This window comes from Neltuma alba, unplaced genomic scaffold (genome assembly GCF_004799145.2).
Source record: "Neltuma alba isolate B1F8T4 unplaced genomic scaffold, ASM479914v2 tig00011287_pilon, whole genome shotgun sequence".
Classification (NCBI taxonomy): Eukaryota; Viridiplantae; Streptophyta; class Magnoliopsida; order Fabales; family Fabaceae; genus Neltuma; species Neltuma alba.
In genome coordinates, this window is record NW_021635996.1 from 149,603 (window position 1) to 167,259 (window position 17,657).

General features: G+C 32.8%; 2 protein-coding genes across 2 annotated transcripts; one reads left to right on the forward strand and one right to left on the reverse strand.

The window, feature by feature from the left end:
- Positions 1–1,196: 1,196 nt before the first annotated feature.
- LOC114711285 (cytochrome P450 72A15-like) lies at positions 1,197–13,027 on the forward strand. The gene is made up of 7 exons (XM_028895659.1): positions 1,197–1,201; positions 7,547–7,549; positions 10,853–11,009; positions 11,368–11,588; positions 11,689–11,933; positions 12,016–12,391; positions 12,528–13,027. Exons 3-7 carry the CDS (start codon positions 10,865–10,867, stop codon positions 12,951–12,953), a joined length of 1,413 nt encoding a protein of 470 aa, XP_028751492.1. The 5' UTR covers positions 1,197–1,201; positions 7,547–7,549; positions 10,853–10,864; the 3' UTR covers positions 12,954–13,027.
- A 752-nt stretch (positions 13,028–13,779) lies between these two features.
- Positions 13,780–16,286, reverse strand: LOC114711266 (uncharacterized). The gene is made up of 10 exons (XM_028895634.1): positions 16,242–16,286; positions 16,094–16,149; positions 15,951–16,008; positions 15,820–15,859; positions 15,279–15,392; positions 15,148–15,179; positions 14,954–15,014; positions 14,601–14,692; positions 14,266–14,502; positions 13,780–14,087 (listed from the first exon to the last, which is right to left on the reverse strand). Exons 1-10 carry the CDS (start codon positions 16,284–16,286, stop codon positions 13,938–13,940), a joined length of 885 nt encoding a protein of 294 aa, XP_028751467.1. The 3' UTR covers positions 13,780–13,937.
- Positions 16,287–17,657: the final 1,371 nt, after the last annotated feature.

The window sequence follows — 17,657 nt, forward strand, 5'->3', positions numbered from 1 at the left end:
TTTTAATAACTAAATAATTTAAAATAAAGATAATTTACAATTGTCATTTCTAGAAAAATAATTTATCATTGAAATTTGTTTGTTTATATATTTGTAAAATATATAGTGAATAGTGATTTGCAAAATATCATGCCTGAGGTTAAATGCCGATGTTATTGATAAGTTGGAGAGCGATTTTTTTTATTTATACATTTGTAAACCATGTTATTAAATTTTTAACATCTATATACAATTTCAGTATTCATCTATATTATTGTCTAGTTATTTTCTTAAAATATATATACATTAAAGGGTTAATTAATCCGCAAGTCCTTATAGTTTCAACGAATTTTGAATCAGGTCCCTATAGTTTTTTTTCTTTTTATCAGGTCCTTATACTTTTACCTTTTTTTAATTAGGTCCTTGTATTTATTTTTCTTTTAATTAAGTCCTTATAATTTCACTAAATTTTTAATCAGGTCCATGTAGTTTTAATTTTTATTTATTAATTAAATATAAGCTTAATTAAATAGATTAATACTGAAATATAAAATATTAATAATTAAATTAAATTAATAATTATGTAATAAAAATTAATAGAATTAATTAATTCAGGAAAATTTTTTAGAACAATTATTTTTTGCTGAAAAAATTAAAATCATTACAATAATTCAATATCTTTAGAATATTATTGTTTATAAACTAATATTAAATAATATATACTATTTTATGTTTATATAATAGTACTATTAGAATTTATAAAATAAAGAATAAAAATTCAGGGACTTAATTAAAAATAAGTGAACTTATAAAGACTTGATAAAAAGAAAAATAAATACAATGACCTAATTAAAAACAGGTGAAAGTATAAGGACTGATAAAAAGAAAAAAAACTATAAGGACTTGATTCAAAATTAGTTGAAACTATAAGGACCTGTGGATTAATTATCCCTACATTAAATAGGGAAGAAGGTTTTGGGCACAAATAGTAAAGAAGTGAAAAGTTATTATATTTTAAGATATAATTAATAAAATGTGACATGTTTTATTTTTTTTTTGGTGAACAGAATGTGACATGTTTTAGTTTTAATGAAATATGTCACAAGTGATCGAGGCGGAATGCAAAAGCGAAAGGAAAATTGTGGGGACAAATGAGGAAAAAGAAAAGGCAAGGAAAGAAAAATAGCATATGATGGGAAGGGATGACGGGGTTTAAGGGCCTGTTTGGTCTGGGGGGAAGGAGGGGAGGGAGGGATAGGGGAGGGGAGGGGAGGTTTCATCCTCACCTTATTTGGTTTGATTAAAAAGGAGAGGAGGGGAGGGTATTTAATGATCCCTTGTTTGGTTCAAAGGAGAGGGGAGGGATAATAATAATCAATTTACCATTTTACCCTTACATATTAGTTTATGTTTTTTATTGATATATTATATAAATTAATTTACATCTTAATTTAAATCATATAATTTAATAAAAATTCAGTCTTATCATGTTAATATGTGTATTAAAAAATTGGTACAGTAATTTTTTATTCTAATTAATATAATAATATATTTAAAATAATCAAATTAACAAATTTTATATGCTCTAAGAAAAATGAAATTTTATTTTCTTTAGGCTATCTTTTTTTCCAGCTTTAAAATATATTTAATAAATAATATATTTATAAAAAAAAATTTTATAATATTATAATTTTTTATTTAAATAATTTTTTATTTTATAATATATTTTTAATTATAATAATGTATATATTTTTTATTTTTTTTACTTAGAATAATATATTTTTTATTTGAAATAAATATTATAATAATATATTTTATGGGTAGAAGTGGAATATTAAAAAAACTACAAGAACATAATAGTCCAAAATTTTGACTCACCTCTAAAATTTTTAACCAAATGAGGGGAGGGGAGCCAACCAAAGGAAATAAAAAGGGTCAAAAAAGCGTGGACCCCAAGGTGCGAGGAAGACAAATCTAGCGGCGTAATCTGGGCTGGAAAATGTCCTAATCATGTCATCATGGAAATGCAAGAAAGGAATGATTTTGCCTACGTGGAAGCCCGGCTTTTTAAAATTTTTTTTTTATGTTATAATAAGATTTTAATTCAATTCATTTTTTTGATATTTATTATGCTTTAAATTAATTTATCTAACTGGCAAAACCCACACATAATATAACCCAACACGTTGATATTTTAGTGAGTGCAGGTGACATTTATTATAATTAATTAATTAATTTTTAGAATTTTTTTAATCTAGTGATTAAAAATTGGAGTGTGATTTATAAAAATCAATTTATATAGAGCGAAAAACAAAGAGGCAAGGGCGATGAAATGAAAAAAGAACACAAATGAAGCAGCCCCATTGGGTGCCTGAGAGTGAAACCCCTGAAGTGCTATTCACGGATCCCCCAATTCTTTACCGTTTTGCGGTGCACGGGGGGAGGAGTCCCTTCCGTTTCTCATTTCTTTTATTCCTCCTTCACACTTCACACATTGGAGCCTACGTGTAACTTTCACAATCTTTGATTCAAAGGTGAAATCCTATGCACCAACAATGACATTATTTCTTTTCTGCTCTTTTTTTTTTGTTCCTGCGAGAGAAATTCAGGGACGACTTCTTTAAGATTGGTGTCTGGCTAGCTGGAGATCATATCAATCCATGTTCCAAATTCATTAGCTCTATCTCTCCATTTTTTTTAGAGGAAAATGATCAAAGATAAAGCATGGACGGGTAGCTAGTTTGTAGTCTATTCTTCTTGTTTCAGACGGATTTGAAACAGAAGTTCTCCGTGGAAGGATCTTCATTCTTTCTGTTTTTTTTGCCTTTGGATGCAGGAAATTGTTTTCATTAAAAAAAACACACACACATTTGAGATTTTTTTGTTTTGGGGACAGATTGCTACTCAAGAAGCCATATGTCTCCTCTTTCAGCACAAACAAACAAGAACGTTACCATCACAACTGAGCTGAGCCCCCTCTGCTACTTTTTTTTTTCTTTCCTGCGTTTGTTACCCCTCCATCTTCTCAAACAGTGCTGCTCCGGTGACCGGTCATAGATATATCAAGGCGCATAAAGATATTCATTTTTTTGATGACACTGATCGGACATTAGCTACGTGGCTTGGGTCACGTGTGCCTGCGAGTGTATCGTGGACACACACACACACACACACACACATGTATAATGTATGTATATGTATATCCAAATGTATTGATTGCATAATAAGCGGACGAAATCCAAGCCACGAGAGATTTTGGTTTCAATCTTACGTTGTCAAAGGATTCAAATATAGTACTACTTTTTATGCTAATTATAAGATTTCCTTTCTATATAATTAGGACTTGAAGGTAGTAGTTAGGTAAGAATTCTATCATCAGCTGAAAATCTATGAATTTTTTTGTTCCATTCTGGGCCACATTAGTGGTATCATTTTGTTCTTATATACTATCTCTTATTCTTAATGTAAGAGCCAGTTGACTGATTTAAATAGATTAAAAAATTAGTTAAATTAGTTATTTGTAATAAATAGGTGGTGTATTTCCTAAAATCTTCTTACTAATTACGTGTATTGGCTAGAACTATCATAATTACAAGGATTATCTTGAAAAAAATAGATAAATATAAGAGACAAAATAAATTCAGATTTTATATTTAGGATCAAAATAAAAATCAAATAAATTTTTATACTACCTTCGGTCCTTAATATAAGACCTTGTTTAAATTTTATTTTGATCCTAAATATAAGACCCCCAATCTATTTTTTCTCTCATATTATATATTTTTTCCAAGATAGTCATTCTAACAATGATAATTCCAGCCAACACACTTAATTAACAAGAATATTTTAGAAAAAATAACACCTATTTATTACAAATAACTAATTTAATTTTTTTAAATTAGTTAACAAACTCTTATAATTAGGACTAGAAGTAGTATTAATGTACTCTCTCCGTTCCTTATTATAAGAGACATTTGATGCTTATGGCATGTTCTTATATATAAGAGACACTTAAAAGTTGTCTCTATTTTTTTGTATTGATTTCCTATTTTACTCCTATTTATTTTGCCTCCAACTCATACTCTCCCTCCCTCCCACTTCTATATCTTTTAATAATTTAATTGTTCTCTCTCATACCCTCTCTTCTTATTAATGGAGGCATTGTTGGAAAAAATATTATACTTTTTACACATTAATTGTCCTCAACTAATTTTAATTGTTTTTTTAATCAATATAATTTAGTTATTTATTTCTTATAATAAGAAACGGAGGGAGTAATATTAAGGACTGAGCATATTTTGGGATTTAAATAAGTGAAAAAAAACAAAAGTCAAAAGAATTATAAAAAAAAGAAGGGAGGCACAAGTTCAAAAGACAGAGGTTTTTTGGGGGAGGTGGGGACCGGGTTTGACAAAGAGAGGGGCAGACGACAATAGGACCCCACCCCACGTGACGTTCTCTTCCCCGTGGGCCCCTCCGCCGCCTGCCCCACTCTCCCCTTATTTATTAAATTTTTTTTACCAATATTAATTATTATTATTATTTCACACCTGCGCACCTCCTTCCCTCCTCCTCTTCGCTGAGTTGTCGGTTATAAATGTGACACGTGTTTCCCTTCACTTCACGTGACTTGCCTTTTCATTTGTTTTTTAAACCCCAATTGTTTTTATTGTTAATGTTTTTGTATTTAATTCTTTTGGTCTAAAACCTCAATAGATGGCAAGAAAAATTGATCACTCAGACATAAACATTTTATTTTTTTATATGATTTGATAATAAAATTTTGAATTTTAATCTAGTGGTGTTTCCGGGTGCTGAAGATAGCACGTGGAGACTGGAGAACGGCCTCTTCAACAGGGAGCCAGTCGACCAGCAACCCTTTCTTCTCAGTTGGATTAACCTTTAAATTTCATATCAACAATCTCATTCATTATTTTAAAAAAAAATCTTATTATATGCTTCTCCTTTTTTAATGATTAAATTATTTATTTAAGATTTACACGGTAATTTTTCTTGGCTTATTTCGGTTGGGCTGAGGAGGATGCTTATGAACAACAAAATCTAATTTTTATCCTGAAATATTGAGAGTAAATAGTACATCTCTCTTAGCTTAATTAATTTGTCACGTATAAATTTAAATTTCTAACCACTTACGCTAATTAATCTGAATTGACTAATTTTTCTAAGACTGGCATATGAATTATTTATTTTTTGAAATCTGAATTAATTCCTCTTTCTTTTTCTGCCAAAATTCCTCATTTTGATCTCTCAATGTGAAAGCTGTTTTTACTTTATACTCGTACACGAACAAACTTCAATTATGTGAAACCATCAAAAGCCTACCCTGAGACTAGGCAAATTAATGTCCCTTACGCTGATTATTCGTTATTATTATTGCCATGGTCCCCTAAAGATTATGGGCTTTGATTTGATTTGACATTGAAATAGTTCATAAAAACTGATTAATTTTGGTTTTCAATATGGAACGTCCGTCCATAAGCATGATTATTAACACCGAGTAATAATGAATTACTTCTTCCGATTTATATATTCGAGAGTGTTTGGATGAAACCAAATCATAATTTGGAGAATAGCTTCTGGAAATTAGATTCTGGAAAAAATAGATTTTGTGAAGAATAGATTTTATGAAAAAGTGATTCTGAGAAATGAGAGTGTTTGGATAGTTGTTATCAGAAGCACTTTTTATATGTACAAATTATTAAAAAAAACATAAGTTAATATGATAATTACATAAAACATAGATTGTATGATATATTTCAATTTGAAGGAATAAAATTGTTAATAATATATTTTTTACCAACATAATTAATAAAACATAAGATAATGTAATTAATAAATAATTAATATGTGTATATTTATTTATAAGATATAAGATTAAATATGTTTATAAAAAACTAATTAAGGGGTGTTAGAGTCATATTATTGTTGAGATTTACTCTAATAGGCACAATCATACTCTCCAATTTGAGCCAGAAGCAGAATGGATTCACTTCTCCTGAAACCATGGTTTTGGGTAGGGGTGTTCAATTTGTCCCGTCCCAGTCGTTCCATCCCGATCCCGGTGAGTTCGGGATGGGACGGGACAGGACGCGGGACGGGGTCGTCCCGTCCCGGGATTTTTTTTTCTTTTAAAAATTATTTATTAATAATTATTATTAGATTATTCAATTTACTTATTAATAATAACTCTTATTTTTATGGTGATTTGTAGCTCTTAAGTTGTAGTATTATCTCAACAAAATCTCCTTCCTCAATAAAATAATTCATAAAGTCATTATATAGTGTTTTTTTTACGGTATTTTTTTTACAGTATTATTTTTACACCTTTTTTATGCTATATAATTAAGCTTTCTACATAATATTTTTTAATAATGTTTTTATCTTTAAAAGACCAATAAAAAAATAAGTATTATAACATAAGAAAATTCATATAAAAAATTATGGTATCTTTTTTTTTTTAAAAAAAAGGGGGAAGCGGGACGTTCCGGTCTCGTCCTGGTTTCGTCCCGGTCCCGACGGGACGGGACACGGGACAAAATCCCAGTCCCGTCCTTGTTCACCGGGCCGGTCCCGATCCCGTCCCGTCCCATGAACACCCCTAGTTTTGGGTTCCAAAACCATGGTTTTGACCCAAATCATGGTTTTAGATAATTTGTGCTTGTTTAGGTTGTTTTTTTTCCCCAAATCATGGTTTGGGTCTCCAAACCATGGTTTGGCCTGCTATCCAAACAGGGCCTCAGTAAAAAATCTAGAGAAACAGGCATGCAGTGTTCACGTTTTCCCGATCTTGCCCCTTTTCCATTTAATGTTAGTTATACTTAGAATTTTAATTATTTCATTCTGTCATTTAATTACTTGCTTTCAATTTCAACATGGCACTTAATTCAAGTCATATAATACATGAACTGGTTACCTGTTATTAGAAAAAGAGAGAGAGAGGATTAGTTATCTTTATTATATGAGAATGCATGTCAGATTACTAACATGTGACTTGAGGATTCAAATCCTGGAAACAACATTTTTTTTTCCCCCTTTTATATGGGTAAAGACAGGAGACATCTAAAGGGAGCTTTAAGCAGCGAAGTGCGAGGGAGTATGAAAATGGTAAGTTGGTGAGTGAAATCACATATGAGTTAGAATAAGGAGGAGTTAAAGAATTAGGAATGGAATGTGTTGAGAATAGGGAGGCTTGTGGGGCATGCAGGGAAAACAGAGAGGGAGGTGGATGGATAGGCTGATGAATTTATTAGTGATAAGAAGGGACAGGTAGGGTTTTGGGAAGGGAGGGGGTCATAATAGTAATAATAATTCACTGTGAAAGGGAAAAGGCAGAGTCTAGATAAGAAAAGGAATACGAGAACACAGAGAGAGGGACCAAGAAGGAAAAAAAATGTAAGAGGGGGCTTCAATTGGGAGTATATACATACTTATGGATGGTGAAATGAAAGAGGCAGAGTACAGCACCAAATATACTTCTTCTTGCTTCTTCAGACTTCCCAATTAATCTCTGATGACATTTCATGAACTTCATTTTGCGGGATGACAGCTGGTCTTGCTTTTTTTTTCTTTTCTTTTTTAAATGTGAAAAAAGACTTTCTTTTCTTTTGGTCTTTGGGGACCACGGGCACAATTTCGAATCACTTCAACTTGGATTTTCCATCGCATCCTGTAGCAATTTTTTTCCTGGGCAAAATCAATATAAAATTTCGTTAAAAAATAATACTCCGACTGTGCTTGATATGGGATTTAATTAGAGAATTAATATTGATCCTATATGTAAGATACATTTCATACATTTCTTAATTTTTTTAAATTAACCATATTAATATTTTCTAACAATAATCAAGTAAAAAATAGAAAGAGAAAATTAAGAAAGATACTTAAAGTATTTTGGAAAAAAATATGTCATCATAACTAATTTTGACTATATGAAAATAAAATTTTTTAATAGTCAACAATAATTAAATTCAGGCAAAAGTGAACTGAGTTCAACTGTTCCTGCTTATTCAATTAAAGTCTTACAAACTACTATTTCTGGCCTTCTACTGTATCTGGTTGGTACATGGAGCTGTTTAACGTACTTAATTTGTTCAAATGCTTGCATAGCTCACCCTATTTATAGCTCTTAGTTACTGAAAAAACGTCGTCCCTTTCCCTATTTTACAACCTCAATATAAATGCCATTCTTCAAGTTTGATTCTTTGGATTCTGCAGACTATAATTGTGGCCCATTTTGAGTCCTCTCATACGGCCACTCTGTCCCATTTGTGTCCTGTGATACCCCCTCGCAATCCTCCTCATAAATAGGTGTGTGTGTGTGTGGAGACTTCTAGGCTGCATCCCCTTTGGACTTTGGTTGCCAACCGCTAAGCATTTTTAGGTCCTATCATATTTAAAAGCTTTAATTTTTTTTTAATTGATTGATTGTGTCCCTTTTATAAGCTACTCCCTCCGTTTCTTATTATAAGAGACATTTGATGCTTATAGCATGTTTCTATATATAAGAGACACTTAAAAGCTGTCTCTACTTTTTTGTGTTGATTTCCTATTTTACCCATATTTATTGTCTCCAATTCACACTCTCTCTCCCTCCCACTTCTCTTTCTTTCAATAATTTAATTGTTCTCTCTCATGCTCTCTCTCCTTATTAATGAGGGTATTTTTGGAAAAAAAGATTATATTTTTTACACATCGATTGTTCTTAACTAATTTTAACTTCTTTTTTTATCAACGTAATTCGGTTATTCGTCTCTTATAATAAGAAACGGAGGCAGTAATAGTTAGGAGATGTCTAAATATTTAACGTATTTTTCCATTTTAATTATTAATAAATTATCTGTCTTTTTTATATCGTTTTCTCGTTCATTCTCTAATCATTTTTTCACTCATTTTGGTTGTATTTTTTTATATTGAGAAACTAGTGTCTAAAATTATGTGAACTTGGCTCAAATTTTCTACTGTTCCCAAATATTATTATGATATCAATGACCTGTGATTACTGTATCAGCCACATATTATCTATTGAGAACTGAACTATCCTCGACTATAGATTACAGAATTGATTCTTTAATTGAAAAAATACAGGACCTTAACCTAAGTTGATTCCTAAATATAATTAACTTTGTCTCCCAAATTTATAATTTTATTTTTAAAATGTTCCTATTGATTGCAATGAGTTTCAATCAAGAGGTGATTTTTCACTGTATATGATCAAAGAAGGATAATTTAGAAAAGTAAAAACATTTATTATAAATAATCAACTTAAATAATTTTTTTAATATTCTCAAATTAGTTATTGAGCTCCTGGTTTAAGGATGGAAGGTAGGATTTTCTTTTGTTTTTTTGTTTTTAACTCTAATGAATTAGATTATATTTGTTTCCATCTGCAAACTCGAAGAAAGATATCTTGCTACAAAACGACACCTGCACAAATAAACTGGATCCCTTGTAAAAGGGCTTCACGTGTTTGGGCCCCCAGTTAAAATAGCCTCAGAGTACCAAAGCCCGTTTATCGAAAGAGGCCCAAGAGACCAAGTTACAGGGCCCATTCTTAATAGAGCCTCACCCTTCAAATGCAAAAATATTGTTCCATGATACTATCTCTCTTTTTTTTGGGTGCCTGATCCATGATCCTATCAGTTATTATTTTTAGTTTTTAATATAAAAGCTAGTTGACTAATTTGAATATGTTAAAAATAATTAATTAAGTTAATTATTTGTAATAAACAGGGGTTGTCTTCCTTAAAATATCATTGCTAATCATATGTATTAGTTAGAACTACCATGTGATTCAGAACTATCATGGAATGAAACATTTAATATGTACAATTACTATAAGAATTACCTTGAAAAAAAATATAAAAGACAAAATACATTACGATTTTATATTTAGGACTAAATTAAAAATCAAACTAACTTTTATATTAATGATTGGAGATAGTATTTATTTATTTAGTATCGCTCAGTTTTCAAAAGTCACTTAAGGATTAATCAATTCAAAGTGAACATGATGGGATCGCATGAGTATAAAGCTCTTTTAGCAACAATTTTCTCCATACACAAAACTATGCTTGAGAAAAACAAATGCTGAACAACCTGAACCAATTATTATTGATAAAATTATTTTTTTAAAAAAAAAATTAAAAGATCAACAATCAGTTTTTGCAGTCGTAGCGGGAAAAAACTGGGCCTCTTCCTAAATAACGAAAAAAAAAAAACCATCCTCTCCAATTTTTTTCAAAGTCAAACTTCCTGTATCCACTTGGCTAAATTGGCATCTTTCTTTCGTTGTTACTTCATCATACTTGTCCTTCACGCACAAGTAATCTTTTTTCACGGATAACAAAAAATAGTAAGCATCAACAACTTATTACATTATACAAAATTCAAAAAGACAGCAAGGATCTCCTTGTAGGTAGCATGATAATGCTTTTCTGACTCCTTGAATTGTCCGCTTGCATGTCCACAGTAAAATCTCTTTCCATCCATCTCTTCAATTAAGACAGCTCCCCAAAAGTCATCACTAGCATCACATAAAATTTCAACCTTTCCGAAAAATTGTAAAGATTGTTGCTAGAGACGCTTCGCCTTCTTCTCCAAGATAAACCAAGCTTTGATTAAAAAACAAACGGATTTCGACTTTATATTAAATTATCTGATACACAGTCGAACTCTCTAGTATAAATTTCATGGTTTAAGAGTTATCAAGCGTCAGACATCCTTACTTCTAAACATGGATGACACAGTGCTATATCCACTACTGCTAGCTTTGCTGGGTCTGCTCTATTATGGGGTCCTGAGGGGCTTAAATTCCATTTGGTGGCAACCCAAACTGTTACAGAGGCACTTAAAGCAACAAGGAATTATGGGTACCGCTTACAGGCCTCTGATTGGAGACATGAAAGAGTATGTGAAGCTCATAACTGAAGCTTGGTCCAAACCTATGAATCTAGACCACAATATTGTTTCCAGAGTTGATCCCTTCACTCTAAAGAATGTGCAGAAATATGGTAACTTTGTCCTGCCTTATGCTCCTTGCTCATTTTAGTTTCCTTATATTCATTTTACGGAGTTTGAAATTGTAATTAATCAGTGTGAGTGTTTATGTAAATCTCACACGTAGTGTGATAGAAAGGCATAACGATGACAATAATTCCACCAGAAAAGCTAGAGTTTATTCAAATCTCCCATTAACTGAGTATGCGAAGAAACTGTATGTACAAAAGGCCAATGAAAACAAAGAAATCGAACCAATGAGAAGCAGACATGCATGGTGCGAGAATCTATTTTACGAGGTTCATTTACGAGTCTATATTTATCAGATTAGCATGTTTTTCCCGTATGTTTTGCATATTTTGAATTCCTCAGGGAAGATATCAATGTTTTGGTCTGGGAAAAGTCCAAGGTTGATCATCAAGGATCCAAAGCTGATGACTGAGGTGTTGTCTAATAAGCTAGGCCATTTTGGAAAGCCTCCATTGAATCCAAACATTCTCATCTTAACCAGGGGATTGACATCTTTAGAAGGTGATATTTGGGCAAGACGCAGAAGAATTCTTAATCCTGCATTCCACCTAGAGCGATTGAAGGTACCATTTTGATAATCATCTTCCTGGGCAAAATCTACGAGAAATAAACTATTCTCCTGACATGAGGAGTGTTTTTGAATGTCTGGTTTTTTCGTGAAAGGGTATGTTACCAGTATTCTCAACCAGTTGTAGCAGTATGATAGAAAGATGGCAGAACATGACTAATCTTGAAGGAAAATGTGACATTGATGTCTGGCCGGAACTTCAAAAGCTTACTGCCGATGTTATTTCTCAGACAGCATTTGGTAGTAACTATGAAGAAGGGGAGCGTATTTTCAAACTTCTGAACGAACTCGTGATTCTGGTTCTTGAAGCCATGCAGACTTTATACCTTCCTGGATTCAGGTTCATGTCTATTTTCTTTACTCTGTTTCCATTTTCACTGAAACTGGCTAACTAAGCTTGGATCACATGTCCATCACTTTAGGTTTATCCCAACAAAGAAAAACCGGAGAAGAAAAGAGCTAGACAGAGAGATCAGATCAGTGTTAAGAGATTTGATACAGAGGAAGAAGCATTCCATGAGACATGGGCAGTCCAGAAACGATGACTTACTAGGTCAGCTTCTGCGACCAATCACAGAGAACAATGGGCACAATGATGGTCGGATGACAGAGGAAGATGTAGTAGAGGAGTGCAAGCAGTTTTACCTTGCTGGCTACGAGACAACCTCAAGCTGGTTGACATGGACAATGATAGTACTAGCCATACACCCAGATTGGCAAGAAAAGGCAAGGAAGGAGGCCCTACAAATTGGTCAGGAGCAGGAATTGGACTACAAAACCATAACAAACTTCAAAATAGTAAGTATTTCAAAAAGACATACCTTGATTCCTTAACATGTCGCAGCTGATACAGTTCTTACTTGATACATATTAAATTGGGTTAGAAAGGTGCATTTCTTGACCAAACATTTCTAAAAACATCATCTTTCTGCAGATAAACATGATACTTCACGAAGTTTTGAGGTTATATCCACCTGTGATTGCTCTGTATCAGCATACATACAAGGAAACTAAAATAGGACACATCACCCTTCCCGCTGGAGTTGATCTTACACTGCCTATTTTGCTACTAAATCACGATCCTGAAATTTGGGGTGATGATGCAGATGAGTTTAAACCACAGAGATTCTCTGAAGGAGTCCACAGGGCAAGTAACGATCAGCCAGGGTTCTTTCCTTTTGGTTGGGGACAAAGGACCTGTATTGGTCAAAATTTTGCCATGCTAGAAGCTAAGATGGCTTTAGCTAAGATTTTACGGCATTTCTCATGGGAGCTCTCTCCTTCTTACGTTCATGCTCCTTACACAGTTATGACTCTTCAACCACAACATGGAGCTCAAATCACATTGCATCAGCTCTGACACGCAAGTTGTTATTTGCACTTCCATGCAGTGAATAAAGCCCTGGCATCGGACCATGTAGTGAATAAAGAAGGGAGAATTCCTGTATCGTCCTAAGAAAAGAATATATTCACTAAAAAGTTCTAGAACAACTGAGCAGGTTTTAAATACAAGTTTCAGTGTAAAAAATACTAATTAGTTTTAGCCGTTCACTTGTTATTAGAACTTTTTAATAATTATATTTGCTCCGTGACCTCATAATAATTCTCCCACTAAAAAATATGTTTGTTTTCCCTCGGATTGATATATGCATTTGGAGTTTAAATTTGCTTGTTAAGTTATGACTGAAATCTAAATCTTCCTCGTACAGAAGACAATGCCAAGGTCGGTCTTGAATTGAAGCCTCTCTGCTGTTAGTACAATGCATCTTATGTTTTTCTTCGCTCGAGCCGATGGTCATCAAATAAGTAGCTATTGAATAATTGAAATCATACACTTAATGCCAATGAAGGCTAGATATTCGGCTCGTATCCCAGATCAAAAGAAACCAGAGACGCATTTCTGAAACATAAGAGATTCTTTTTTTTTTTTGGGGCCTGAAAACATAAGAGATTCTATCCAATGTTCCCAAAACATCAGAAGCGCTGAAAAAACTGATGTTTTGTTAGTTATCATTTTGAATTACTTCAGGAAGAAATGAGAAAAGCAGATCCTCAATCCATAAATTTCAGTCGCTTCTTAATGTGAGAAATTCACGCCGGTAATACCCGGGGAACAAGGAATCTCAAAAGTAAGAATCACAGAAAGAGATCCCATCTTGTTCTTTTGCTCGAGTATGCCATGAATTCCTTTGCAACCTCTTTTCTTTTGTTCAATCTAAGACATAAGTTCAAAATTTTTCTCACTTCCTTCTCTTCATTTTTCGGAATAAATAAGTAAATCAATCAGAATTTCTTCAAAGGAAAAAAAAGAAGAACAAACTATATCAGAAACGTATTGAATTCATCACAAATCAGCCACACTCTCTAATATGGCGTCTACGTCTGGAGTTATAATAACATGTTTGCTGATTTCCCCGACAGTGCAACAATTTTTCTCAGCAGAATTGACCACAACAGCATCTTGGGCAAACACACACTCCATGCCAGAGGAAATCTGCAACCATTTGGGAATAACACAGAAAATTAAGTTCAAAGAGATCATCACATCAGTTCACTTGAAAGGAATGGAAATTTCAAGAGTGATAACGCAATTATGGGTTTTGCACGTGACTGAACACCTAATGCAAACTTGGATCTACTCCTCTAATTTAGCTTCCGGATGCAATACTTACATCATACAGAGTATCACCAAGCTTCAGCTTTACTGCACCACTCCTGTATACGAGCAGTTTACCTAACAATCCAGATGGTAAATCGTCCAGATTACACGGCCTTTCCACAGGTCTGGCCCCTACAGGCTTTTTGGAGCTTGAAGGTGCGTCTTGGTCTCCTTCAGTAGCTGATTGTTTGATCATAGGCAAAATTTGTGGCAGCCGAACCAAAAACAAACTTGCCTCTGGATTCTCCTCCTACCAGCAAGTTACTCAGAAAATTAATATTTACGATAAATAAATCGACCTAGAATATAAAGAAATGATTATTTTTGTCCTGATTTCAGATTATTTACCAACAGTCCAAGCTCTGTTGCTGGATTTGATGAATTTTCATCATAAGCTGAGGATTCTGCAGCCTCCCCAAATTCCTCCTCATCAAGAAGTTCTATTACATCATTGCAAATGAAAGACAATTGATATTGCATAAAACAAAATGCCTTCGAAATAACTAAAATAAATCCTCAACTCTGACAGAACAAAAATCATGTTCACAGTTAACAATACATGTAATGGACCAGAAGTCTACAACATTTATACTTCTGTAGCAGGCTGACAAGTCGAGACGTTGACATCAATGACTATGGTATAAAAATTTCCTTACATTACTTTGGTCAACTTTTCTCTCAAGCTTTTTCTTGGAATATACCTGGGTTTCCCAAATAGGGCCTCCTTAAAGGAAGAGTAACTGGATAATAACTGTAATAGTCCTGCAGCAAAGTCCTCAAAGCTTAACTCAAAGAAGAACAAGCACGCACAAATGTGCCTCCAAATATACACATGCAGGAAACAGATAAATACGCGAATACAATTTCCTTTTTATTTGACTCAGAGTGTGCTTACCCATGGTTCTTGGTATTCTTTCTCTCTTACACCTGTGGTAAAAGAATCCCAGAAAAACTGTTATTACAGAGACAATGCGGGGATCCAATAGGCCTGAAGGGATATGAAAGACTGCCTGGATTGCAACGTACCACCGAAGGCTGAACTCTGAGAACTTCCACTTAGACTTCCACCCCAGGGAGTGCCATATGATTTGATTGAAGCTGATGCACCTCCAACACCAAAAGCAATTTGCGAAGCTGACACTGCCAAAAAATAAAAGATGAACAACTAAGTTTTAGAAAACAAAATCAAAAGAATAATGCCTACATTGATGAAAACTTCACCTTGCAAAGCATCATTCACTTTGACTTATGAGATTTCTATGTCTTAAGTGATAAGGGATCAATAAACCAGAGACACAAAGCATTTAAATTGTGACTTGAACTTCACTTTTGATGTGTAACGAATCTACAAAGGTACCTAATAAAACAAATTTCTGATTCATTTACTCCGATTAAACAGAAGTATAGAGTCTATTTGACAGTGAAGTTGTCATGAACCAAAAGAAGGATTAATCGTAGGCTTAACATGGTAAGAAATTGATAACAGAAAACCAGCCTCAGCTCGATACAATGAAATTACATAAAATGGATCAGAGATCTAATAACAGAATGAAGAAACAGACTAAACCTTTTTTCTCAGCCTTAGGCTTTGCTCTCATTGAACTCTCCTGCAAAAAATGAAGAAATTTTCAACAAGGCATAACAGAGTGAAAAAGAAAATTGAATTAGGAAAACTAATGAAAACGAAAGTACAAATACATTAAAACGGCGCAGCAAGTCCCTGGCCTGAACAGCATCCGCATCATCAACAACTTCACTAATGAAACAACCCAGTTAGGAGCAGAGCAGTCAAGAGGATAATTAAATTGAGATGTGTCACTAAATAACAAAATGTCACAAACGTTTTAACTTCAGCCTTTGGCACTCGACGAGGAGGAGCTTTCGGTGCAAATTTTACCTGCAACAGTTCAAGTTATTCATAGAATATCCAAAGAGCACAACAAAACAATAACAAATGAAGAGTTGAATAATAAACGCATTCAAAACTACCTTCCTTGGAGCAGGAGGTTTGCCTCTTGAAACGTCTGAATCCATAAGAATATTCTTTGATCCTCGAAAAAAGTAAAAGAAACATCAGGCAAATGTTATATTGCATAAGCTTGAAAAACACAATCATTGATTAAGGACAAGTGAGAAGCTAACATTGGTGTTGATGTATCAGATCACTGACTCAAATCAAATACACTACTAGCGGTTACAACTAACAAGCTCGTCTATGGTTATTTCAAGCGTGCTATTTTGAAGTGAAAATCCGAACCAATGCACGATACCATACCGGTTCGCACTAGACGCAGACGGTGGATATTTCTCCCCTGGCCTACTACAGTGAGCGTGAAGTGTTGAAGGAAACTGTCAAAAACCCTACACGACGTGGGAGCAAAAATAGCGCACGTAGTCTACAAGCCTGAAACTTGGCAGAACCGACCTTTTGGGTTCTTAAGTAGATGGTGGGCTTTGTTGATTGATTTCGACGTCATGAATTCTAGGTTAACTTTGCATATATCAACCATATTTTATAAAGTCAATGAAAAAATTTAAAACAATTTAATTAACACCAATATAAAATATAAAATACAAATTAAAAATCTATCTTTGATATTTGATATGTTAATATATTTATATAAAAAAGACACATGGCGATGTGTAATTAGAAGATCTAATATAATGAATATAGTCTCTAAAATATCATATATTTAATATAATTCTATTTATGATATCAAAATTCACATATATTTGAATTATTATCTTAACATTTCATTTGATATTTTAAATTTAAGAACTATAAATTAAATTTATATTCTGAAAAATTATTTTCTTAAAATGCTCTTTGCTTTTTTTTTTTCCTGCTCATTTTTTGCTAGTTATGTTAGCAGTAACACCATGTATCACTTTCAGATGAGGTTATAAGTTCGAACCCAGTATTAATATTTGTATGCGTGTGTGCATTTAATTTAATTGTATTAAATGAAAAAGGTAATATTATAATTAAATATACTCCCTCCAATTCATAATATATATTGTTTTTAGAAGAATGACTTGGTCTAAGTTACAAGTCACTTGAAAAGTACTTATTTCTTTTTCATCAAATTTGTTCCTGTAATTAATATTTAAATGTATCTTCTTATGTTTTTTTTCTCTCATTCACAACCTCATTTAATATAGGTGAAGTTAGAAAAAATAATAAATAAACTTGAAACAAATTTAATGAGTCAACTATTATTTTTTGATATTAATGAATTAGTTAAAGTAGTACATTGTAGACTGGAGAGAGGGAGTGTTATACTTTTAAAATATCGGTGATTATGCTACTTGAGAGTTAAATAAATAACAAAAGCCCACAATTACGATTATTGTTCATTTAATGAACTGTTTAATTGCGATTGCAATCCAATGATTAGAATATCA